This window comes from Dasypus novemcinctus, chromosome 3 (genome assembly GCF_030445035.2).
Source record: "Dasypus novemcinctus isolate mDasNov1 chromosome 3, mDasNov1.1.hap2, whole genome shotgun sequence".
Taxonomy (NCBI): Eukaryota; Metazoa; Chordata; class Mammalia; order Cingulata; family Dasypodidae; genus Dasypus; species Dasypus novemcinctus.
Genome location: NC_080675.1, coordinates 157,446,236 through 157,473,539, shown reverse-complemented (window position 1 = coordinate 157,473,539; position 27,304 = coordinate 157,446,236). Strand labels below are relative to the sequence as shown.

The following is a 27,304-nucleotide window of genomic DNA, read 5'->3' as shown; positions in this document are numbered from 1 at the left end:
GGCTCCGGCTCAGGGCTTAAAGCCAGGGGGCAGGGTTGGGGGTCCATCATATTTTGGGGGAGCCATGCTGACAGCTTGGTGACCCTTGCATGTGAAATCCTTGCGGGCTGTGCAGAATCCTTGCGGCTGCTCTTTGGTAATACATGTGACAAAAGCTACTTTATTTCTCTAGACACTATGGTGCAAAACAAGCACTGGAGTACAAGTTTACAGAGGTCTGGCCGTGGACCATGCATCTTCAGGCTGAGCTTGGGAGCAATGTGCTCTTGAGGATGGGTGCAAGCAGCTGGCAAGTTCACTTCCAGCCAGGAAGCTGGCAGGTGCAGGGCCCACCCGAGCCAGAGAGGAAATGTCTACGATGATGGGAGCCACCTTCCCTTCCAAGCACTTCCCAGCCCTCCAAAGGCTTCAGTGGCAGGGTGGGGAGGCGGATGCTAAAAGCAGACCAAACTGTAGAAATGTCCACTTCTCCGAGAAATATACTTGCAGTAACACATTTGAAAAAGATGACTCCAGTTTAAGAAATTAAAAAATGTATGCTTTAAAAGAAATTTTATCATCTCCCTGTGAGAATGAGACTTGGTGACTCAAGAATCCATAGGCCACAATTTCATGCAATTTTCTAATCAAGTATAATTTGTGTGTGCATGTGCGTGTAATTGGTTTCAAATGCAGGTTCCCATAGTTTTGCTGATGCCCCCAGCTCCACAAGCAACCTGTGCACACCACTTTTCTATTGAGAGGCAGAGAGGTCCCTTCCCTGTCATTTTTAGGTTTAAAAACATGAAGTAACAATCCTATTTCAAGAGTGAAAATTGGTTACTATTAATTGAAGTTACACAACTTCAGTCATGGCAGTTGTGGCTGTCTCTGTGTTGTGTTTTCACAGCCAAAATTAGTCCACGTTGTGCATTTGCTCAAATAGGCTGATGACTTGCCTGGTTTATGAAAGTTTTTGTGAAAGAAGAAAAATAAACTCAACTCAGTGTTTGTTAAAAAAAGGAAACACACATACTAACAGGTGATATTTCTGTAGGAATTCTCTCTTCTCTTTTGCCTCTTTTTTGCCCCTCTGAACAATGTCTTTAAAACTAGATAGAAGGAAGTGGATTTTGCTCAATTGATAGAGCATCTGCCTCCACATGGGAGGTCCAGGGTTCAAACTCAGGGCCTCCTGACCTGCGTGGTGAGCTGGCCCAAGCACAGTGCTGATGCGCGCAAGGAGTGCCGTGCCATGCAGGGGTGTCCCCTGCATAGGGGAGCCCCATGCACCAGGAGTGCACCCCTTAAGGAGGAGCCCTGCGTGAAAAAAAAAAGTGTAGGCTGCCCAGGAGTGGCGCCGCACACACGGAGAGATGACGCAGGAAGATGAAGCAACAAAAAGACACAGATTCCCGGTGCCAACGACAAGAATATAAGCGGACACGGAAGAACACACAGTGAATGGACACAGAGAGCTGCCAACGGTGGGGGGGGGAGGGGAAAGAAATAAATTTAAAATAAATAAATAAATAAAAATAAAATAAAACTGGATAGAAAGATTTGTCCTAATGACCTTGACTGGGAAACAGTCTTATCACAGAGAAATGGCTTAGGTACAGGTTTTTGGGTCCCAGAAAACAATTTGCAAGAATGTATTTGCAGTGGACTTAGTGGACTAAGTATGGCACTGGGAGATTTCTGGACAGCTTACGTTGCTCATGGAAACTGCTCACTTTTGTCTTATTAGAAACTGCTATGGGTCAGTGCCACCAGAGGGCTGCATCTGGGATAGGGGTCGAGGTCATGAGAAGAGCCAGTCTCCTCAGGGGATTCCCTGGGGGATGGCCAGAGAATTTTCTGGGTGTCACCTAGCCTTGAGTATCTGTAGATTGTCAGAAACCACAAATTTATGGAGAAAAAGAACATTCGAGTAGAGAGTTTGGCAGGTAGCAAGGACAAACTGTGCTTCGATTACAGCCACAAAAGCTGCCACAAATACTGTTCCTTGGCACCAGGCATGGAATCAATAATGATGAGCCATCTGAGAAGTAAACTACAAGGACTCTTGGACCCTAAGGAGGAAAGAGTGGTATTTCTTTCCCAGGGGATCTTTAATACTTTTAAAGGATGAAAACAGATGCATTAAGTGGCTTGCATGGGGTCCTTGCTGAGACAACAGATAAGAAACCACCTGGGAAGTAAGTTTACACTTAGAACCTAGTTCTCCATCCTGATAGCCAATGCTTGTTGCAAGCTGAGGCTGGAAAAGGTGAGGGACGTTGGTTCAGAAATAGAGCCAACGCTTCATTTCCAAAAGGCAGTTCCCAACGTGGATCAGAAACTGTGGGGGCAGATCTGTGCATCCCACCATCTGGTATAAAAACAGGCTCTGAGTGCTGCCATCTGCTCCATGAGGCCAAGTCTCCCTGCTGCCACATGGCTAAACAGTTTCTTCTGGAGGCAGCTCCTTTTGAACCAGATGGGAGCTCTGCCATGAAAAGCAACAGTGAAGCTTCAAGAGAGAATTCTGAAGCATGCAGCGAAAGAAATTACGTCAGGAAAGATGAAGGGTGGGACTTGGTGGTAAGCAGGCTCTCATGAAAGACAAGGAGCTGAAATGTGCTCTTTCCCCCTCCCCGAGGGCCCAGGGAAGCCGGGAGGCCTCTGCGGTCCATCACCCTTGAGACAAACGAAGAAGCCCAGTATGTTACCATCAAATGCAGCGGTATTTTGGTTGGTCCCTTGGCAGAAATTTTCTCCCAGAGACCCCTTCTAACATAGCGGAAGGTCGTGCCTGCGATCTGAAACTCCCCGGGGAGCTCAATCTTCCAGTCACTGTTGATGGATCTCTTGCTGGAGTCTTTGAGAGCTAGAAAGAAAACCAAACACAGTGCAATCAGGGCTGGTGTGGGGGAAAGCGGCTTGCCTCTAAAGAGAATCCAGGGGCCCAAGTGGTGGTTCAGAGGTGTCATCTACACTGGAGAGGAGGCCGGTCTAACTTGAGGGAGGGTGAACTTCCTATGTACTGAGCACAGGAGCCTGGCTAATGAGGAGGAAATGGCTCAAAACCCATAGGAATCCTCCACGGGGCACTGCTGTGACTATGGCACCTTCTAGTGTGGGCCTCTTGTCTCAGAATCAATTCACGTTGTATGAGGGGAGGTGAAGGGACAGAGGGCCCAAATGTCCACAGCCCAATGACATTTTGCTACACTTAGAGAGATGATTTTCTGCCTGATGAATTGATTCTATTTTTTAAAAAAATAGATTAAAAATTGTTTTTAAAGATACATAGATCATACAAAATGTTACCTTAAAAAATATAAGAGTTGCAAGTCTGTTGAGGCTTAAGGCCTGGCTGTAACATGGACAGTCCAGAGATTCAGGTCTCCTCAGTATACGCCAACCCTAGTGCTAACCACAGGTCCAGTAAAAGTGACAGAAGAGGCATGTGTAGAAAGGTCACATCTGAGTCCAACTCCATCACACTCAGGAACACAAACTCCAAAGTAGGGCCAACTGACATGGCACTGAACTCCAGAGCCATCTGCCATGACCATAGAACCTGTGGGTCTCTGCAGCCCTCAGGAGAACCAGTACCTGGGCTTCTATCTACTTTGGCTGTCTCTTGGACCCTGCTGAGGCGAGCATAAGTGTGACCTCTCTGATGACCTTCTGACTCTTTTTTGGAGACTCATAGCCATATCAACTCATTTGTTCTCTCCATTTCCCCCTTTTATCCAAGGTCAAAAAGCAGTTTTTAACACCTGATATTACATGTAGGCTGAGATATTTTGCTGGTCTGAGTTGACCCTTTTATTCAAGGTCTTTTTCTAGTTACATCATCAGCTGGTGCTTGGTAGTAATCACTGGGTGCCAGGGAGGCTCATCCCCAGGAGTCATGTCCCACGCTAACAGGAGGTGAAGAAGGTCAACCACCACACCAGGGAGCCAAGAATGCCTACAACTGCAAGCAGAAAAACTGCATCCATCATCCATGTGGAATCTAAGCCCCCTCTCAATATAGAGGTGGAGTTGACATAACCATCCCAGGGTCCACAGGATGGAGGAATAGAGTATGGATTAGAGTAGATTTACTGATATTCTGCTATGGAACTATTGTGATTAGTAATGGAAGAAATTGTAGCATTGATGTAGAGAAAGTGGCCACAGTAGCTGCTGAGGGTAGGGAGAGGGAAGAAGAGATATGATGTGGGCGCATTTTCAAGACTTGGAGTTGTCCTAGGTGGCACTGCAGGGACAGATGCTGGACAATGTATGTTCTACCATGGTCCATTGGATGAACAGGAGGAGAGTGTAAACTACAATGTAAACCATTATCCATGTGGTCCAGCAGTGCTCCAAAATGTATTCGCCAAATGCAATGAATGTCCCACAATGATGAAAGAGGTTGTTGATGTGGGAGGAGTGGGGTGAGGGGGGTGGGGAGTATATGGGGACCTCTTATATTTTTTGAATGTAACATTTAAAAAAAAAAAGAAAGAAAAAAAAAATAAGAGGATCCCATATACCTCCACTCCCCACCCCCGCTCCTCCCATATCACCAAGTTCTTTCATCAGCATGGCACATTCATTGCATTCGATGAATACATTTTGGAGCAATGGTACACAGCATGGATTATAGTTTACATTGTAGTTTATACTCTCTCCCAGTCCATTCAGTGCATGTGGGATCTAACCCTCCTCTTGAGTTAGAGGCGGAATAGGCATCACCATCCCAGGGTCCTCAGGACAGAGGAATAAAATATGGATTAGAGTGGACTTATTGGTATTCTACTATAGAATTATTGTGACTCTAGCAATGGGAGAAACTGTATTATTGATGTGGACACAATGGCCATGTGAATTGCTGAGGGCAGGGAGAAGGAAGTAGCAGTGTGATATGGGGACATTTTCAGGACTTGGAGTTGTCTTGATTCTATTTTAATGTGTCCAAGTCTACAAAACATGCTTTGCTGCCCGAGCAAACACCAATTCACTTGCATTGCCTAGCTGCAGCCTTTTAAGGAAGGCAGCTTACCTCGAAGAGCTCTTGAGGAGTTAACACGCCCATGTTACTCCCGTGGACGTTCCTTCAAGAAACCACCGCCATTCTGTGAAATAGCTGTGCTTCAAAATGCAAGCAAAGGTAGGCGCTGGGGGCCCTGGTGTGGTGGGTTGACCCATCACGCTGAGCTCTGTGGGCTGTGGGTGCGTGCTCATGCCTGCGCTAGGCACAAATGGGTGTTGGGTCACCATTTTGCTGTCTGGCTGTGAGCAAACACTTGACTTTCCATACAAGCTTTGTGTCTATTTTTTTATTTGGAGTGTTCACCAGGTCACCAGGACCTTCTATAGTCTCCTCATATAGGTTGTGAATCCCTGCTGTTTTCAGGGAGAACATTATGTAGTGAAATTTGATTTTTTTTTTTTTTTTAGGAAAAGTTAACTAACTGGATATTACTCTAGCATTTAGGAGAAGGTGGCAAATAACAAGAGGTGATAGCAAGTCTTGATGTCATTTCATATGAAATGAAGCTCCCAGGGCACCCTCAGCCCATACCCTCACTCTGTATGTGTAGCTGGAGGCCTCCAATGTCCCCAAACTGCTCTAAATTACCTTAGGACGACTCTCAGTCCATAACTGATGATATCAGATTCTATCCCGTTTACTTCCTAATCTCTGCTTACTGACACCAGAAACATTTAACACAGATTTTTGAATGAGAGTTGAAAACAAAAAGGGGTTAGGTTGACAATGAATTTGTCAGCACCTGGTTGGGGTTAAGACCCAGTGGCTCCATCTTGGTCATTCCAGAGCCAGCTGTGTAGATGCAGGTGGTCCCTGGCATCCAGTCTCTGGGACACTGGGGTCCTAGGGCTTGGTCCTGCCCAGCCCGGCTCTCCTGGAAAACCCAGACGAGCTGTGTACTTGGGACTCCATGCTTATGGGAACTGCCAAGAGAAACTGAGAAGCTGCAAGGGTTACTTTCTACCAGGGGGACTTCCAAAGTGGTTTTCAAATCCAAGCTAGTTGTGTATAATGAGTGGTTGAGAATTACAGGACTCTAGAGAAAGCTCAATCACTTGGACTTGAATGTGTTTCCTTTCAACTATTTCTGCCCACTCTTGAAATTTCCTGGCTACTTCAAGCAGGTGACCATGGTGTAGGATGCCCATAATTGCTTCTCCTTTTTCCTCTCTCTCTACCACCACCTGCAAACCACCATTTAAGGAGCACTTTTTCTGGTTTAGGGCCTTCATAAGGCTTTTACCCATTAAATCTTCCAACAACCCCAAAGGTCAAGGATTATTTTCCTCATTTCACCGATGAGCAAATGGGGGCACAGAGAAGTTAAGTAACTTGCCTAAAGTCACACAACAATGAAGTCATAGAGTGGAGCCCTGAACCTAAACAGACCAAGTCTAGCACTATTACTACTCCACCAATTTCTAATTCCCAAGGTCTTTAGGTTATTGCATCAATCTAGATTTTTGTGAGAAATGTCAAAATGTGAACATGTAAGACATGTTCTCAAAGAGAACAAATTCCAGGCTCTAACTGCTAAAGGGTCTCAGATTCCACGTACCTTGATGACGATAACAAACCTCACAGCTTTCCTAAGCACCCAGTGAACTAAGCACCAGACTATCTTTGGTTATGTGAACCACTGGTGAATCCAGTTGTGAGGTGTACAGTTACGCATTGCACTCCTCTTAGATTTGGGATATTGCTTCTTGCACACATATATTTGGGTTGAGGAACCAGGGCAGGCTGGTGGGAAGCAGAAGGCAGATAAAACAGGTGCCCAGGAAAAACAAGATGGCAATGGGTATGGAGCAGCAAAATCATCCCCTCACCCATCCCCTCACCCTTCTCTGAGGGCCTCCAACGTGTGTGGCCTGCACAACCCACAAGGGTCCAGGGTTAAAGGCACAGCTTCGGCCCTCAGGGAGCTAATGGTTTAGAAGGAGGACAGACAAGAAAACACATACACATGATACAGTTTGTTAAGTTCCATTATTAGGCAAGTCTGGGGTCCGTGAGGTGGGAAGGGGAGGGGGGTGGTGAAGGCTACCTGAAAGAGGCAGCCTTTATGCTCAGCTTGGAAGAAGAGGAGTAGAAGAGGCAGTTTGCCAGTGTGGAGGCTTGTGTGTTGCTCCTGACCCTTCCTGGACATGGTTGAACTTGCCAAGATCGGTTTCCATGGCAGCATGGTTGGGAGAGGAAAGCACTGTACTGTGGGGGAGAAGTGAGTGGACGGGATGGAACATATTTTTCAGAAGTTTGGCTATGAAAAGGAAGAGAGATGGGAGAGTGGCCACTCTGTGGAGAAGGAGGAAGAGGCTTATTAAGGAGGAAGAAGCTTATTATTATTGCTGTTATTATTAGGACACAGGCATGTTGACATCTCCAGTAACTTGGAGTCAGAGAGATGAGCAAGTAAACAGTCCCTATAAAGCTCTACACTGACCACAATCATGCTTGGGCCACCTCACAGAACCACATTCCCATAGAAAGTCCAGAGGCTTGGGCGGCTGCCCTCCTCATCTCTGCCTACCCACATCCACTGTCACTCACACCCATTGACCACCACCAAGATTCACTGACCATTTCCCAAGTCCACTGTCACTGACATCCACTGGCCACCACTGACATCCTTTGACTATCTACCACATGCACTGACCATCTACCATATCCATTGACCACCACCTGCCTCCAGTGATTGACACCCTGATCCACTAACCACCACCTATTCACTGACTGTCTACCACATCCACCAGCCATCCCCCACATCCACTGACCATTTTCCATGTCCACTGACAGTCACCTACAACTGCTGACCCTCTTCCACATGCACTGACCATCACTCATATCCAATAATTGTCACCCACATCCAATGGTCATCTCCTACCTCCATGAATGTCCCCCACATCCACTGGCTGTCTCCCACATTCCATGCCCTGGACTGGCGCCTTGAGTTTAGACTTTAAGGCCCTTATCTTTTTCCCATTTCATAGTTACTGTGAACATCTAGTGTATAGCTGCCCAGCATCATTTCCCCTTCGAGTAATGGCATCCTAATTTTTCCTGTGGGGATAGGTTCTTTCTCCAGTCACATGGAGCATATAACTAATTCCACCCATAAGCCAACCCTAGACTGTGAGAGTCAACTCCAAGACTTTGGTTCACCTTGGGAAGAAGCAGCTTTCTTCTTTCTGAGATGCCAGGACTTGATGTAAGCCTAGATCTGCCAGGACATGGGAAGAGGTCCCCAGAGTAAAGTTAGCTCAGAGATAACAGTATTGCCAAGATAGAGACTGTTTCTCATGACACAATTTTAAGCCCCTGGATTCAGTAGTGCTTGACGCCAATGGTCAACAGCTGAGAACTGGGTCTGGCTTTCCCATGTGATTTTAGGCATTTTTTTCCCTAAATATTAATGATGTAAGTGGGGAAGGAAAATACTATTATAGATCCCAGGAAATCACTCCCCAGGATCCTTATCAACAGAAGCTTAGGGCCCACTTAAGTTTTTGCTATACTCTCTCCACTCCTTAAACTGCCTCCAGTCCCAGACGTGAATGCTCCCAGTGAGGAGGCTCTTTCTCGCCCTGCCTTGTTGATAGAATTCCCTGGTCCTTTCTGCATGATGCTTTAAAGTGACATACAGAATTATAAACTGAAAATGATTCCACCTCCAAGCCTAAAGTCAAACATCTGGTAGGTCAAGAGTGGGAAGGACTGGAAAAGTGCAGGAGGGCACAGCTGGAGATGATTATAACTCGTCCACAGAAACTACAGGTGGGGTCCAGGGTGGGAAATGCAGCCTGCTGGCCTCAGAGAGACAGAAGAACTAGCTAAGAGGGGTAAGATTCAGCAGCAAGGACTTCAGAAGACAGCTATAGAGCCAGCATGGGATTGGGGGCTGGCCTCCCTCAGAACCCTGGCCAGGATCTTTCTTGTCTGAAGGGGATGTGGAGAGGAGAAGACGGAGGAGAACTATCTGGAGAGGGTCTGCTGACTGGGTTGGGGGAGGCCATGGAGGAATCACTTGCAGTGGTCAAAGAAAGGGGGTTGGGAAGTTAGGAAGGCAGAACAAGGTTAGAGGCTGAGTGGGGAGGTACACGCAGGACCATAGAGACCAGTTCTGGGGAGGACAAGCCCTGATTTATAGCACTTACTGATGTTGCAGGTAGAAATACTGTCCTCCCGGCCCTCTGTAGGTTATCAACAGGACATCACTGAATGCAGAATTGGGAAGAGATGAGCACAATGGACTTTCTCAAGCTGCACAGCCACTGCTGAGCACTCTGATTTCTCAAGAAGCTGTCTTAGCCCCAGAGGTCCTGATCTGAATCTATGGAGCTGGTGCTCATACTCCCATTACTTCACGTGGGGCAGTTCTCAGGGCCCAGAAAGAACTAACTTTGTGTGCCCAAGTATTGCATGCAGGCATCTTAACAGGGCTGTGAGCTTCCAGACTTTACCACTGACACTTGGCCCACTCTCTAAGACCCTTTCCTTAGAATAGTGTGTTTATGTGTGTGCATGTTTTAGGAGGCACTGGGGATTGAACCCAGGACCTCATATATGTGAAGCAAGTGCTCAACCACCGTGCTCCACACTCTTCCGTTTATGGGTTTTGCAGTGGGAGGAAGTCACAGAGTTAAAGGGAGGAGGCCAGCAGTTCCAAAAGGCACCGGGATTTTCTGTGAGCACTATTCTCTTTGGTGTGATGGATTTCATCAGCAAGATTCAAAATGCGTGGGTTGCCAAGGTCCATGCAGAAAAAGTGAAGATCCTGCAGAATGATGGTGTCTTATGTTCCTTCAGAAGGGTGAGACTTCAGCCTCAGAGAGTCTGTTGAGGCATGATCATTTTTAACAAAGAATGAATAGGCTCAATGTGGAATCCAGTGAAAAAGCATCTTGGGGGTTCTCATTACCTCCCGAGGTTTGAGCAAGAGGTGATCATCTCCTCCTCCATTCTGCCGCACCTGTGGGGATCCCTCCAACTCCCCTGCCTTCACGTCTTCAGTGAAGCTCCATGGGGAAGGTTTGCCAGGAGCCAGTGAACATGAATGAGTCCTTTCCAATGCCCTGCATGTACGTTGTACTCTTTTTTCTTCAGGGAAGTTCCTCCCATCCCCAGTCTCCCTGTCCCCCAATGAATTAAGTTCAGGACTTCACATGTTCTTGATCCTGTTAAACCTAGGGCATCAATGAGTACATTTACACTCCCTTCATCTATAAGTATTATGAGTTTAATGGGTTTGTATTTGAAATTAGAGTTTTAGACACAGGAAGGACTCAACAGGGGCTACTAACATGATCACAAAGGCTTTGATTTTACAGGCAAATGACAGAGGTAAGAATGAAGGGAGTTTTGGGCAACTTGATCCTGTCTGAGATGCCTGAAGTTCTCATTTGCTGGGGAGATTTTTTACTTGCTGGTTCTGGGCCAGAGGTCTGATATTTTAAAGCAGTGTGGAAAATATAATAGTGCTTTCTTCTGTGCATTTTGCTTAGGAGCCATTAGAAGTCTCTCAATATATTGTCAGTGAGAAACTCTTGCATGGCCATCCAGGGAGAATGGATAAATGTGTTCCTTTGATATTATGGCTGAATGGCCTCAGAAAAATGGCCTGGAAGTTAAGACCACGTGCTTAATGCCTCTTTCCATCCTGACCCTTCTTCTTTCTTACAGATATTTACAGGCCCTCCCTGGAATTCCAGGCACTGTGGGAGAAGACTGCGAGTCATTCCAGAGAATGAGTAGGGGATGTTCCTGGTGTGTGTGGGGGCAGCTCCTTTCCAGCTGTCTGGAGGCAGCTGTGAGAGGTGTGACCTGCCGCCTGCCCTCCCCTGGATAGAGCTGTGCAGTGGAGGGGATTCTTCTGCTGGCCTCTCCTTCCTGCATTCAACAGGGAGACCTGACCCAAAGTCAACCTGCTTCTCATCCTGGCATGGAGCCAGCCCCTTTTATTTCCACTCGGAATTCTGCCAGTTCGGTTCTCAGCTATGGATACAAACTGCAAAGGCATTTCCTGTTCCAGGTGGTTTTGAGCAGAAAGCCAGCCAGCCAGCGTAGGCTGAAGGTAGATGGGAGAAATTCTTCAGGAACTACTCCCAGCAAATGTGAGAGTAATTCAAAGTTACATGCGGTTGGCGTCCAAAGCACCCAGCCCTGAGTGGAAACGAGCCCTGTTTGAACTAACTTCAGAAACATCACAAGCATGGACCACCTTCAGGCTTGCCGTAGGTCCACATGCCAGGCCCTGAAATCCAGAGATTATCAGTTTTGGATAATATAAAGGGATGAAGGCTTTCTGAGCCTCCTACGGAGGTTCAGTGCTCCTGAAGAGCTGACAGGTCATCCTGAGACATTCAGCCAACTCCTGGGGTTAGCTTCTCTGAAGTTCACATAATTCTGTAGCACCATTGGGCAGGTTTAACCAAGTGTTCTCCAATGAAAATTCTTCTCCACCAGTCAATCTTTGGCTGGCATTAGACACCTTGGAGCAATGTCTGTGGACTGAAGCAGATCAGATTTGGAATCTGGGTCAGTACTCACCAACGTTGAGGAACTTGGGCATGCTACATAACCACTTGGAGTTTCAGTCTCCTCTTCTGTGAAATGATACTCTGGAGTACATTTGGGGAGGGAGGATTTGAGATAAGCTCTCTAAACATAGCAGGACTCAATGACTGGGAGCTATTCATATTGATGTTATTGTTATTATTTGCTTGGTGGCCGTTAGGCTTCAGAGTCCAAAGAGATCATCATGAAAGGTAGTTCCTCTAGACTCCATCCACTATTGCTTGATTGGCCCGAAAATGAGTTTCAGTGAAAAGTTTGTCTTTACTAGAGGAATTACAGGATGAAGAGTGAGCTAAAGGATTACAACATCCTTTGCCATTCTTACACTGCCATAGAAAAGTGGACATGACACTCCCATTCTAGCCAGCTACCTGAGGATGGGGTTAGATGGATGAATGATTCTGGGGACTCACATAAGCCAGATTAGAAGCCAAGGGACTTATTTGCAGGGACACTTGCAACCAAAAATTTGAACATAGAATTGAGCCAGGTCTTGGAATACTGGGATTATGATTTTTTAGTAAGACAAGGAATCAAAGGCTCCCTTAGTGTCCCACAGAGGTCCAGTGCTCCTGGGAAGAGAAACATCACTCCAATGTTGGGGAGGGTCAGTGTATTAGTTGGGAAGGGCAATTTTTGTGTGTGGCCCTAGCAGGTAAGGCTTCTAATCAAATGCTGGTGAGTTGTCCCAATTTCCTATGGGTGGGTGGGGGGTTGGGAGGAAGAGGTAAGCTCTTTGATGACTTCACAGAGGCTGTCACCTGGGAGAAGGTGTCAGAAGCAGCACAAGGCCCTGTCTTACAAAGCATTTGTAAGCGTTGCTCTATTTGTAGAGTGAGGGCTGGACGAGCTAGGGAGGAGAGTGCCAGGCTGGGTGCTCACATCCCCAGGGAGGCAGAGAGGGAGGCAGTAAAGTAAGAACATTGTGGAAGGGTGGCAAGGCTGCCTGGGGCACAGACAGGGACACGGAGGGAGCTGGCAGTGCTGCAAGCACTGATGTAGGGGGTGGAGACAAGAGCTCCCCCTGCTCCTGTTTTTTCCCAAGACAGGTGTGCAAGGAGCATCTCAGCAGCTCTAAGTGTTTCCTAACTCTTAAATAATGGGACTGTGGTCTTCACTGTAAACACAACTATCAGAGATTTGTGTCTATCTTGTTAGACTATGGGTTTCTCAAGCACGAAGAGACTCGGATATGAAGGCAGGAACATGGACAGAGGAAATTTTTTAAAAATCAGTGATAAAAATGGCAACAAAGTGTTTCAAGGGTTGTTTTAGTTTGCAAAAAGCTGTTGGGAGCAATATACCAGAAATGGGTTGGCTTTTATGATGGGAATCAATTAGGTCACAAGCTTACAGTTCTGAGGCCAAGGAAGTGTCCAAATCAGAGCATCATGAGATGCTTTCTCACCAAGTTGCACTTGTGGGCTATCAGTTACATGGCAGGGCACAATGGCAGCTCGGCTGGCCTCTGCCTTCTCTTCCAGGCTTACATTCTCCCCAAACTCGGCTGTGAGTGATCAGGCACTCAGCTCATCTCTCCCCTCTCCTCTGGGCCTTGTCTCTTTCAGTCTCTTGGGGCCCTCTATCCATGCCTCTGTGCTCTGCTGATTCTGGCTTCCAGGACTTCTCTCTCAGTCCCTCGGGGTTTCTGTGCCTCTGTAGCTTTATTTCCATGTCTGAAGCTTTTATTCCTCCATTTACAAAGGACTCCAGTAAAAGGATTAAGACCCATCCTGAGTCATGCCCTACTGAATTATCTAATGAAAGGAAAGGTCCCTTAACTGAATCGAATCAAAAGGTCCTGTCTACAATAGTGTCACATGCACAGGAATGGATCTGTTCTAAGGACATGATCTTCTGGGGTCCATGCAGCTTCAAACTGCCACAAGCATAATTTCAGTTTAGGCCAAACAACTTCTTTCTTAAGTTTCCAGCCAGAGATCGTGTATAACACTTTCTTTTTTTTCCATCTGAAATAGCACCTTGCAACATAGACTGAGCGATTATAATATGAAAGAAGCTCAGGAGAGGGACATCTGTCTAGGAGATCAGCCACCTCCAATTTGAAACTTAGTCTAACACAGGGACATAGGATGAGGGTCAGAGAAAGTTCCGCCCCAGTACACTGGCTGCATGGCAGTGTTTGCTTCTTGTACCTAAATGAAGAACACTTATGGGGAAGCAGACTTGGCCCAATGGATAGGGCGTCCACCTACCACATGGGAGGTCCACTGTTCAAACCCTGGGCCTCCTTGACCCGTGTGGAGCTGGCCCATGCACAGTGCTGATGTGTGCCAGGAGTGCCCTGCCACGCAGGGGTGTCTCCTGCGTAGGGGAGCCCCATGCACAAGGAGTGCACCCTGTAAGGAGAGCCACCCAGTGTGAAAAAAAATGCAGCCTGTCCAAGAACGGCGCTGCACACATGGAGAGCTGACATAACAAGATGACGCAACAAAAAGAAACACAGATTCCCTGTGCTGCTGATAAGGACAGAAGCGGTCACAGAAGAATACACAGTGAATGGACACAGAGAACAGACAACTGGGGGGAGGGGGAGGGGAGAGAAATAAATAAAAAATAAATCTTAAAAAAAAGAACACTTATGCATTCAGCCTAGCATTCCAGCTGACCTGGTGCTAGACTACCAGGTTGGAATGTGCTGGGGCCAATGTGGAGGCTGGTAGTTGGGCTTGGGCTACTCGTAGAGGGCCTTCTTTGGCTAAGAAGGGATTTAATTGAATGATTCTTCTCAGGCTGTAAGCATGGTTCTAAGGTAATGAAGACCAGTCTGGAATAGAACCCAATTCTTGACTAGAAAGACATAACCACTTGTGCCTGGAATCAATGGAGTTGGCCAGCAGGAATTTGGGGGAGGGGGGGGGCACAGGACTTCATGAAAGTCAATTTATTCCTGGGTTTCTGTTAGATTTAGGGCTGTTGCTCTTTTTCCAGCTAAGGGGGCCTGCCCAGAGCCACTAACAGCTTACACGAGCTTCCTGCTGATGAGGCAATGGGACAAGGCTGCTCAGGCTAAGACCTCTTGCTGTTACTTTGGGGGACCACACTTCCTCAATTTTTTCAGATGGTGAAGTGAACCTTCACTTTCTGTCACCTTCCTTCCTGTCTAAATCTGGTGGTGTCCCCCGACCCCTTCACCTTGGGGGTGGCAGTGCTTCAGCCAAATATGACAAGACTGCTTGGTCCACTGAGTACTTATGGGGGGGTGGTTAATCACAATGAAGACACAGGTATAAGTGATAATGAGAGAGAGAGTAGGCTGCAGAACCAAACTACCCAGCCTAATGGTCAAAGTAAATTCTCAGAAAATAAATTGTGGGCCAAATTTTTTGTTTTACCCAGAAAACTGTGGGCAGGTTTATCCTCCACCACGCGGATCCTCCGAGCTCCAGCAGGTATGATAGCAGCTTCAATGTAACCTGTAGCAACGAGATGACACACAGGTGAACCATACCTCCACCCTCCATTAGAGGCTAACGCAGGTACCTTATGATGCCCACCATGGTGGTTTCAGAAACTACAGGCTGGTACAGCCCTGAGGAATCAAAACAGTTAACTAATGAGGAAGACTTCTCTTCTTTGCCCAAACCTCCAGGCCACCCACCTTCCAGAGAGCACTATTTGTATGGAATTCTGTGGCATCTCCCTGGAGCCCCTGGCCACATTCATCTATTGGAGGTTCCTTCGCTTTTTGCTGCATTTTGAACTTGAATATCTGAATATTCACAGAAGACAGCAGAAGCTAAGCAACTTGCCCTATGACAAAACTGCTTTGTTTTCTATGTCCACTTCCCTTTGGACGTTTCTGCAACTATCACAGTGTTTTGCCCATTTTGTTGACATTTTCCAAGTAGCAGGAGGCCCTCTGGGGTCAAGGCCTTGCTCTGTCCATTGTATGACCCCACACAGTGCCCAGAAGAGCAGGTGGTCAATGAAGAGAGGAAATGAGTGAGGCCAGGGAGGAAGCCAGCAAATGGCAGATTCTTGGTTAATTGGGCAATTTTGTTGATAAATGAACCCGATGTTATGGTGAGAGTCTAAAAAGCAGGCTGGTCAACATTTTGTTTTGGTTTTCGTCTGGGATTGAGACAAGGGAATTATGTCCTTGCAGCATCACTTTAGATGATGCTCTCAAATTAGATTTTGAATCCTATGCTTGTGGTTCCCAAATGTAATCATCAGAATCAGCAGGAGAGCTTTAAAAAAATTAGAGATTTTGGGACCCAACCTCCAAGAGATTATGGAAATATCTACTTTGACGTGTTTATTTATTCATTTTCCTACAAGAAAATAACTTAATTTTTATTATAAAACAGTACATGATTATTAATAAAACTCAAACAACATAAAAGGAAACCAAAACCAAAAGACATTTTTATTTCAACAAATTCTTTCGCTAATTCTAAAGAGTCCTATCTTTATAAAAAAATTGGTTTGCTCACTTTTGACAATCTCTTCTTTCATGTTCACCTGTTTTCTTTTTACATCAGCTTTACTGAGGTATAATTTATATACACTGAAATTCACCAGTTGTAAGTGTGCAATTTGATGAACTCTGATAGTAAGAAAACTACCCCTAAGAAAGTAACACGTTGGTGACCATGCTTTCCCACATTTCTTTATGCATATAAACAAGCATACATTGTTTTATGTGAATGAGACATTACACTTGCTTTTTAAAGATCAGTCACCTTTAAATAATTAGAATTTTGCTAGGCAATCTATGCCCAAAGTACAAAATTAAAGTGTTATAAAAGGATATAGTAGAAATTGTATTGATCATAAAAGGTATAATATATATATGAGGACCAACCTCCTTGCTAAACATACTTATTAGTTCTAATACTTTCTATATGTTGGCAGGTGTTCTATATAGCCAATTGTATCATCTGCAAATCAGACATTTTATTTTTTCCTTTCTAATCATTATGCCTTTAATTTTCTACTTGTTTTGCTATTCTGGTTGGCACTTCAAAAACCAAACTGTAGCAAAATAAGATGGTGGTCATCCTTGTCTTAATATGTTAACAGATATGCTTCCAGAGTTTTTCCAGTGGAAATGATATTTGCTATGGTGATTTGATAGACAATATTTATCAAGTTAAGGAAGTTCTCTTTTATCCTAGTTTGCTAGGAGTTTTTATCATGAAGAGGTATTGCAATTAATCAAATGCATTTTTCAATCTCTTGAGATCATCAAATTGTTTTTCTCCCAAACAATACCAAGCCTTCAGAGTAGTTTAACTGTATTCACACTCATTGAGACTTAATGGCATGGTGGTTCTAAATCTTAGTTTTGTCTTTTAAAAAGATATTATTATTTCACAAAGACTATCTCACCTAGCTTTACATATATGTTTATCTTCTTATCCCTCTCACCTTTCTTTCCAATATATTAGACCATACTTTTGGGAATTTTCTTCTTCCTTAAATCCATTAAAAGCTCTTTAATGAATCCTCTTGGTTGTTGTAAACACTGTGTGTGTTTATAAATAACTTATTTTTAAACTTTTACTTGTGAGAGATGGTTTACTTGGGCATTTGATTCTAAATTGATTGCTATTTTCCTTAAACATTTGAAAGCTATTTATCCACTGTCTTCTGGCTTCCCTTATTGATGATGAGAAGGCAGGTGGCATTTGATCCTTCTTTCTTAAGTGATCTCTCTGGCTGTGAGGTTTGATGCTCTGCAGTTTCATTAGACTGTCCTTAGGCATGGATGTCTTTGGATCGATCCTGTGTGGATTTCATTGTGCTTCCTGGATCAGATCAGTGGAGTCATGGTTTTCATCAGCTCTATAAGATTCACAGCCCTTAATCTCTTCGAATATTGCCTCCTCGCCATTCTTTCAAAGCTCTTTTTCCCGGATTCTTAATCGATGTATGTGATGTTCTTTTTTTTTTTTTTTAAAGATTTATTTTATTTATTTCTATCCCCTTCCCCCCCTGCCCCAGTTGTCTGTTCTCTGTGTCTATTTGCTGCGTGTTCTTCTTTTTGTCCGCTTCTGTTGTTGTCAGCGGCACAGGAATCTGTGTTTCTTTTTGTTGCATCATCTTGTTGTGTCAGCTTTCCTTGTGTGCGGCGCCATTCTTGGGCAGGCTGTGCTTTCTTTTGTGCTGGGCAGCTCTCCTTACGGGGCGCACTCCTTGAGCACGGGGCTCCCCTACATGGTGGGGGCACCCCTATGCCGGGGGCGCCCCTGCATTGCAGAGCACTCCTTGCACGTATCAGCATGTAGGCCAGCTCCACACGGGTCAAGGAGGCCCCAGGTTTGAACCACGGACCTCTTATGTGGTAGACGGGCGCCCTATCCACTGGGCCAAGTCTGCTTCCCTATATAATGTTCTGTTATCTCTTTGCTTCTTTCACATTTCCTGCTTTCTTTTCTCTCTCTGCTAGCTAGTTTGTCTACTGATAATTTCAACAAATCTTTTTTTATTCTCAAAGTCCTGTCTTTTAAAAAATTGCTCTGTCCACCTCTGACAATCTCTTGTTTAATGTTCATCTTTGCCTTCTTTTTACATCACCTTCATTGAGGTATAATTTCTATGCAATAAAATTCACTAGTTTTAAGTGTGCAATTTGATGCTTTGACCAGCGTCTACAGTCATGTAATCAAAGAACATTTCCATCACCTCAGAAAGGCCCCTCATGTCCCAGACAGTGCATGCTTATCTTTGTGACAGCATTCATCATTTCTTTAAACATTTTATTCACAGTTATTTTACATTCAACTTTAGGGTTCTAAAGCGATTGTCTGGTTAACTTAATAATTTCATTGTTTGATATTAATCTTTGACAATTTTACATGGGAGAATTTTTCCTCCAGATAGAATTGCTTTTGAATCCCTGAATTCCTGGAAACTAGGAATTCCATTGACCTAGGATCATGTCTGCCCTCTTGAGGGGACAGGCTGAGCTGGGAATCCTGGCTGGCCTGAGGCTCAGGGCCCTGGTGGGGGTGCTGCCAGGAGTGTCTGCCTCTACTTCACCCCTCAGATTCCCACTGAGGCAGCTCTCGGGTGGGGCATCCTTGTGGACCTACCCTACCTCTCTGGGACCAAAAATGGTTGAGAGGGTGTGCTGTGTAGCATATACAGGACAGCAGGAGGTAACTCAGTTATTTAGCTTTAATTCCAGAAGACAAACTCTCAGGTGGGTTTTTAAAGTATATTTAACTTTAAATCTTGGCCTTATCTGGAATTCATTTTGGTATAAGGGGTAAGATAGAAATTCAATATCATTTTTTCCATTGTGGCTCTCTGGGTATCCCAAAACTATTTATTGAATACTCCAGTTTTTCTTAATTAAATCCTGGACATATCTGGGTCTGTTCCTGGACCTTCTTTTCTTTTCCACTAATATCTCAGATGTTTACTGAAGTAGTACCATTTTGCTTCAAATATTGTGGCTTTATAATATGTTTTAACATCTGGTAGGAATAGACCATTTTTATCACTCTTAAGAAATTTCCTGGCTGATCTTTTTTTGTTTATTTTTCATATAATATTTAACATTGATTTCACAGTCCAAAAATCTTTTAAATTTTATTGGATATATAGATAATTTTAGGGAGAATTAATATCTTTATGATATAAAATCTTTATATATAAGAGTATTATTTAATTTTGTTCAAATTTTCTTTTGGGTTCTTTAAGGAACTCTTTAATATGGTTCTTATAAAATTTATGGTAAGTTAAGTTTGGTTGTTTCTGTTATGAATTGGATCATTTCTTCCAATTTATTTTTTAATTGTTTATTAACTTTTACAAAGAGGAGGTATTAATTTTTGTGTATTAATTTTGTACCCAATTTGTTGAATCCTCTTGAAATTTATCATAATTTTAAAGACAATTCTATTGGATTTCCCAGATATATAATAATAATATATGCCATAACAAGTAATTTTACTACTTTCAAAAATTTATTTATTTCTCTCTCCTTCCCCTGCCCCCTTCCCCCAGTTGTCTTGTTCTCTGTGTCCATTTGCTGTGTGTTCTTCTGTGACTGCTTCTATCCTTATCAGCGGCACCAGGAATCTTTTTCTTTTTGTTGTGTCTTCTTGTTGTGTCAGCTCTCTGTGTGTGTGGCGCCATTCTTGGGCAGGTTGCACTTCCTTTCGTGCTGGGCAGCTCTCTTTACGGGGTGCTCTCCTTGTGTGTGGGGCTCCCCTATGTGAGGGACACTCCTGAGTGGCAGGGCACTCGTTGTGCACATCAAGCACTGCATGGGCCAGCTCCACACGGGTCAAGGAGGCCCAGGGTTTGAAACATGGACCTCCCATGTGGTAGGCAGATGCCCTATCCATTGGGCCAAGTCTGTTTCCCAATTTTACTACTTTCAAAAGCTTATGGTCTTATTTATTTTTCTTTTCTAATTGCATTGGTATCTCCAGAAAAATGACAAATATTAGTGTGGAGAATATACATCTTTATTTTATTTCTAACAGAAATGCTTATAGTGTTTCTCTCTTGAATGTACTAGAGGTTTAGGGTTATTTATATTTACATACAGTAGACTAATATCTCATATATAATATAGTTTATATTATAAATAATATAACTACTAAGAAAGAACACGCTTACTATTACATTAAGACTATTATTAGGAATGTAGGTTGAATTTCACTTGTTTTTTTAGCATCTCAGTACATGATTATATCATATTACTTTTGATCTGTTAACATTATAAAAGTACATATTCTAATACTGAGCCATCTTCGCATCCCTGATTTGGTCACAATATATTATCATCTTAATAGGCCAATGAATTCTGTTTGCTAATATTATATATGGACCATTTGCATCACTATTCTTTAGTAAGATTAGTCTATAATTGTCTTTTTTGTGTGTGTGCTCTCTTTGTCAGATTGGGTTTTGGTATTGAGAATGTTTGGATTGGGTTTTGGTATTGAGATTGTTAACATTTCAGTCAAAAGTATGTGGAAGTTTCACTTCACTTTCTATTGTGGGTCAGTCTACATAGCCTTGAAATCATCTCTTCTGTAAGAGTGGAGTGAGACATAAGGCACAGTTTCCAAAGAAGTAGTTCCTTAAACATTTCTATGCTTCTTCTATAATAATTTAGCTGAGTTGATTTTCAATTTTTTCCTAGATTAGCAGGTAAAATTTTATTTTTAAATCACTTATCCCAACCAGGTTCCAAGTTTATTTACAGAGTTGAACAAAATAATCTGTTATGGTTCATTAATTTCTTTTGTACTTTATTTCCCTGTTCTTTATTATTTTTCTATTTGTAATTTTTCTACCTCCTTTTTGTTGATCAGATGAGTGAAGAGCAAAACTGTTTCATTGGTCATTTATTTCAACAATGAGCTTTTGAATTTTCTTATTAGTTCCATCATTCTCATGTTTTCTAATTAATTCATTATATTTTTTAAGAGACTTCTTTTTTTTTAAAGATTTATTTATTTAATTCACCCCCCCTCTCCTGGTTGTCTGTTCTCTGTGTCTATTTGCTGCCTCTTGTTTCTTTGTCCGCTTCTGTTGTCGTAAGCGGCACGGGAAGTGTGGGCGGCGCCATTCCTGTGCAGGCTGCACTTTCTTTCGCGCTGGGCGGCTCTCCTTACGGGCACACTCCTTGCACGTGGGGCTCCCCTATGGGAGGACACCCCTGGGTGGCACGGCACTCCTTGCGCGCATCAGCACTGTGCATGGGCCAGCTCCACACGGGTCAAGGAAGCCCGGGGTTTGAACAGCGGACCTCCCATGTGGTAGACGGATGCCCTAAGCACTGGGCAAAGTCCGTTTCCCTTAAGAGACTTCTTTAGTTAGGTAATGAATTTATTATCTTTCTTTATTCATCCTAGCATTTAGGGCTATAATTTTGTTTTCTCCAAGCACTGATTTTGCTGTATCAATCATATTCCAATTTTTATTTTTGATAATACTGTTTAATAGACATTGAAATTTCAGTTTCAATATCTTCTTTGACCTTAGGGTTACTTAAAAGAGACCTTTACATTTTCAAATGATAAATTTTCATTTTGTAATATTAATAGTTTTGTTGGTATTGGTTTTACTGATTATCAAAACTTTAAAAATTATTCTAATTTTTGGAATATATTAATTTTTGTAAATATTTCACTGGCTTGAAAAGTAAGGTGCAGTTGCTGTTTTCAAGGGGTAGCATTTGATTCTTGATAACTAAACCAACATCCTATATTATCCTATTTAGGCCTTCTATGTCTCTGTTTAACTTGTCCAGTTGATCTATAGGCTAAGAAATGTGATTTAGTTTTCTACTTCTAAAGACTTTCTATCTACTTCATACATCTTATGCCATTTTCGCTATATGGATTTTGAAGGGATGTTATTCTGTGAAAAACTATTCTCAAATATTAAGATGTTTGTGAGGATTACATATTTATCATTTAATGCTTTGAGTCCTGGGCTCAAAATTGTATACTGATATCAAAATCATAACCTCCATTTCCTTTTTTTTGCACTTTCTTTTCCATGTCACTCTATTTTAGATCCCTTTTATATGTAGCATAAGCTACTATTGTTCCAAATCATCCATCACCCTCCCTTAATGGGATTCTGTATACTTCCTGTTGCCATGTAACTTGTTCCTCCCTCTGTGTGAGATTCCTTCCTTGCCACATCAACTTTGGATTTGATCATACAAACTGCTGTGACCAATACACTAAAATGACAAATGCCATGTCTGAGCAGAAGCTTTAAGAGTCATTGTATGGGAAACAGACTTGGTCCAGTGGTTAGGGTGTCCGTCTACCACATGGGAGGTCTGCGGTTCAAACCCCGGGCCTCCTTGCCCTGTGTAGTGCTGGCCCACGCACAGTGCTGATGCGAGAAAAGGGTGACCCCTGCGTAGGGGAGCCCCACGCGCAAGGAGTGCGCCCCATAAGGATAGCCACACAGCACGAAAGAAAGTGCAGCCTGCCCAGGAATGGTGCTGCACACATGGAGAGCTGAAACAACAAGATGACGCAACAAAAAGAGACACAGATTCCTGTGCCGCTGACAACAACAGAAGCGGACAAAGAAACAAGACGCAGCAAATAGACACAGAGAACAGACAACTGGGGGGGTGGGGTGGGAGAGAAATAAATAAATAAATAAATCTTTTAAAAAAAGAGAAAAAGAGTCATTGTAGGGTTCATTGTGCTCCTCCTACCTTCTGCCAAGGGAACAGCAAATTCCACGTGGGTGCTGGACCTTTGGATTGGATCTCAGAATCAAAAAGCCACAGAAGAAGCAGAGCCAGAGATGACCCAGAGATGAGCAAGGAATAAACTTGTTTATGTTCATTACTACAGGATAACCTAGGAGGAGCCAATACATGGCCTATTCTAAATGTAATTCATTTTTAATAGATTTATAATTACCGATAAGATCTGTTTAGTCTTAGTTCTATAGCTTTGTTTTGTATATTTTTATTGCTTCTTTTAAAAGATTTTCCATATTATAGATCTTTTTTTTGGGGGGAGGTTCTGTATTTCATTTTGCATAGGTACCTTCCCACTAATAGCTTCTTGACCATAAAGAAATGATCATTAGAATACAAACAGAAAAAGCATTTGACAAAATCCAATACCCTTCATGTTAAAAAATTTATTAAAAACAAAACAAAACAACCTAGGATAGAAGGGAACTCCTGTAACCTTATAAGTGACATCTACAAAAACTCCACAGCTGGTATTATACTTAGTGGTGGAACACATAATGCTTTTCCATAAGATTAGGATGTCTGTTCTTGACAATTCTATTAAACAATTAATTGGAAATTCTAGCCAGATGTATTAGTCAGCCAAAGGGGTGAGGATGCAAAGTACCAGAACTCTGTTGGCTTTTATAAAAGGGTTATTTGGGGTAGAAGCTTACAGTCACAAGGACCTGAAGAACTCAAGGTACCATAAGAGGTACTTTCTCACCCAAAGTCTGTTGCCATGGGTTGAGCAAGATGACGGGTGATGTCTGCAAGGGTTCAGCCTTCCTCTTCCTCTTAAGGCTCTGTGGTCCCAGCTTCTTCCAATCTCAGCTGTAGACTGGGATACTTCTTGTATCTCTCCTGGGGTTATTTCTCTCCTGGCTCAGCTGCTCAGGGCTCTGGTTTCTGCAGTTGCAAACTGTCAGGCAAATGGCTCATTCCTCTTTCCAGGGCTGCAGGATCCCTCTAATGAGCCGTCTCTCTTCCTCTGTGTTCTCCTTCTCTGTGCATTTACTTCCTGGGGCGCCAGCATCAAAACTCCCCCTCTCTCCTCTGCCATGTCATTTTCTCTGTCCACCAAGGGGGCAGGGACTCAATGTCCTATTGATGAGGTCCAATCAAAGCCCTAATCATAATTTAATCAAGTAAAAGTGAAACCTCTGAAGTTAATACAATCTAATATGCCCAGGGGAACAGACCAGTTTACAAGCATAATCCAATATCTATTTTTGGAATTCATAAACAATACCAAACTGCTACACCTGGGCAAATAGGCAAGATAAAGAAATAAAGCTATCCAGATTGGAAAGAAAGAAGCAAATGGTTTCTATTACAGATGATATGATCTTGTATATAGAGAATCCTATGGAATCCAATAAAAATATTAGAAATAATAAAAGAGCTAAGCACAGTTGCAGGACACAAGATCAATATACAGAAAACAAATATATTTCCATATACTAGAACAATTTAAAAACATTAAGAAAACAATTCCATTTAAATAGCATCAAAAAGAATCAATACTTAGGAGTAAATTCAACAAAAGAAGTATAAAAATTATGCTCTTAAAACTACAAAATATCATCAACAGAAATTAGAAAAGATATAAATAATTGGAAAGACATCCCAGGTTCATGAATCAGACGACAATATTATTAAGAAGGTAAGACTCCCCAAATTTATCTACAGATGCAATACAATCCTTATCAAAATCCCAGCTGAATTATTTGCAGAAAATGACCAGCTGATCCTAAAATTCACATGGAATTGTAAGGGAACTAGAATAGCTAACACAATCTTGAAAGGAAGAACAAAGTTAGAAGACAACATTTCCTGATTTCAGAACCTATTACAAAGTTACAGTAATCAAGGTTGTATTGTTCTGGCATATGGATAGATATAGGAATCAATGGACTATGGAAGGTCTAAAAGTAAATCATTTATTGATTTTCAACAAGTATGACAAGACAATTAATTCAATGGGCGAAAGAACAGTCTTCTCAAGAAACAGAGGTGGAACAACTAGATATCCACATGCAAAAGAATGAAACTGGACCCCTATCTCTAACAATAAATAAAAATTAACTCAAATGGATTACAGACCTAAAGTTAAGAACTAAAAGTATAAAATCTTCAGAAGAAAATTTAGGAGTAAATCTTGGTGACCCTGGGTGAAGCAAAGCCTTCTTAGGTTTGACAACAAAACACAAGTGATGAAAGATACACTGGAGTATACAAATGAAAAACTTTATGTTTCTAAGGACACCATTAGGAAAATGAAAAAGCAACACGCATACTGGGAGAAAATGCTTGTCAGATAAGTCACTTCTATCCAGAATATATAAAGCTTACAACTCAATGGCAAATAATTCAATTAAAAAATAAACAAAGGATCTGAATATGTATTTCTTCAGAAAATGAATAAATGAATGGCCAAGAAGGACATTAGTATCATTAGTATCACTAATGGTTGTCTTTTTGCTTTTATCAAATTGATTTATAGTTGCTTTTCAAAAAAAATGTATTTGGACACCAACTCTTTACCTACTTTGTTTGTTTCAAACATTTTTTTCTCATGTGTCATTTGTTATTTCTTTTTGTTCTTTCATAACAAGGTTTTAATTGGATAGTTATATTTTTTAATTTCTAAGATCAACTTTTTGTTTTCTGGTTTTTTTTTTCTTATGGCTTACTTTCTTGTTTTATGTATATACGATTACTGCAAATTTTTCTAAGAATAGCTCCTAGATATTTGGAACTCTATCATTTGAGTTCTCTTGTTTTTCCCATGGATCATCTTTTCAGTTCATCTTGTTTTTTTTTCCATTTGTGTTGCAGGCTCTCATTCAAGAATGAGGCCTTTGTATGTGGGTCTCTGTATGTGGGTGGGGCTTGCTGTCTGTCCACCACAAATGCTTGATATGAGTTGGCAACCAAAATATCAGAACGCAGAGAGGTTTGCTGTAGGTGCTACGCCATGGTCCTGACCACCAAACATTTCCAAGTCTCTCTCTAGTTAGCATGGTAGGACTGCACTTCCCTCCCATCTGAAACTTGTGTGAATGTGTGACCACTTTGACCAGTGAGATGGGTGTAGAAAATTATGTGGAAATGACATTTGTCAATCTCACACGGGAGCTCCGAGAGCACCAGGGTGTGGTTTGCCAGGTTCCCTTTTTCCTGCCGAGGTGAACAGGTGAAGTCTCTCTCTATGATCTTAGGTCCATGCGTGTACCCCAGTGTTCACAGCCTTCTGCCAACCCATGTCAGACATGTGGCAGGAATGAGAAACAAACTTGTGCTAAGTCAATGAGGTTTGGGATTGCATTGTTTATGCTTGCTTTTTTCTTGCAGCATACCCAAGCATGTTCTGATTTATACATGTAAGGATTTCTACCTGATATCCTTGTTCTCCCTAGACACATTAAAAACATCCTTTCTTTCACTTCAAGGTCATTTTGGGAAGAGTAGAAGATGTGTACATGTGTTCAATCAGTCATTTTGGATTAAAATTTGAATGAAGCCTGTCTGTCTTGAAAACAAATGCCTTGACATTGTCATGTAAGACCCAGGCTCAGACTGTTACACATAAATGCTCTACTTGATAGTTAGGGATACTCCACAGACATAAACATAGCCCAGTTTGAAGGCAGCAGTTGCCTAATCTTTGTACCCTGATCCATCCTGATAGATCAATCCAATTGTTACAGGGTGAGGACAAGGCATTCAAGAAGTATTTGCTTTAGGAATAATGCCTTACTTAAAAAGTTAGGCCACAAAAATATCTTTTACAGCTATCAAGTTTTATTTGTTTCTCCTTAGATAAGTCTGTTCTTTCTGTGTAGCTTGAAAAAATTACTTGTTCTCTGAGGTTATTAAACACAAATTCCAGGCATACAAGACAGTAAAGTATCAAAAACAAAAACAAAAATTGCTCAGAGGCAAAGTGATTAAAACCTTTTTCAACAGAATCTAATTTAAACCACAAAAAGATCTGGGAACAGGATTGGCTTGTGGAACTCACTTATTTTCTACAAGAAGCTGCTGTTATGCAGCAAATAGACACAGAAAACAGACAACCAGGGGGGAGGGGAGGGGAGGGGAGGGGAATAAATAAATAAATAAATAAATAAATAAATAAATAAAAGAAGCTGCTGTTCAAGTGGAATCTTTCTACTTGGTGTTAGCATCACCAGGCTGCTGAATCTGAGCCAACAGACATATCTGCCCACATCCCACGGCAAGGTACATTTGCAATGAATGCATGGCCACCATATCTAGATTTAAAACTTAACTCTCACCCAAGTAGCAACTCTGAAAGGCACTGGCTTCTTTCTAGATAAGTTTCTCTAGTCTCAGTATAGAGGGAACTAACTAAAGTCCCTAAATTGAAATGCATGTCCTGTGTCTAAAGATTTCATTGACTAAGTCAATGAAATCTTTAATGTGCTGTCCTCTTTCTAATGGCCCTAAATCTGACCCAGAGCTGAAGCCCACCCTGTGGT

The 27,304-nt window shown here is 42.6% G+C and overlaps 1 protein-coding gene across 1 annotated transcript in view; it reads right to left on the bottom strand.

Annotated features, from left to right (window-relative positions):
- The window catches only part of ADAMTS17 (ADAM metallopeptidase with thrombospondin type 1 motif 17), a 386,843-nt gene that overhangs the window by 81,514 nt on the left and 278,025 nt on the right, over positions 1-27,304 (bottom strand). Inside the window, exons 16-17 of the mRNA XM_058294624.2 lie at positions 14,944-15,024; positions 2,694-2,851 (exon numbers count right to left, since the gene is read on the bottom strand). Coding sequence (XP_058150607.1) covers positions 2,694-2,851; positions 14,944-15,024 — 239 coding nt within the window. The remainder of the gene's footprint in view (positions 1-2,693; positions 2,852-14,943; positions 15,025-27,304) is intronic.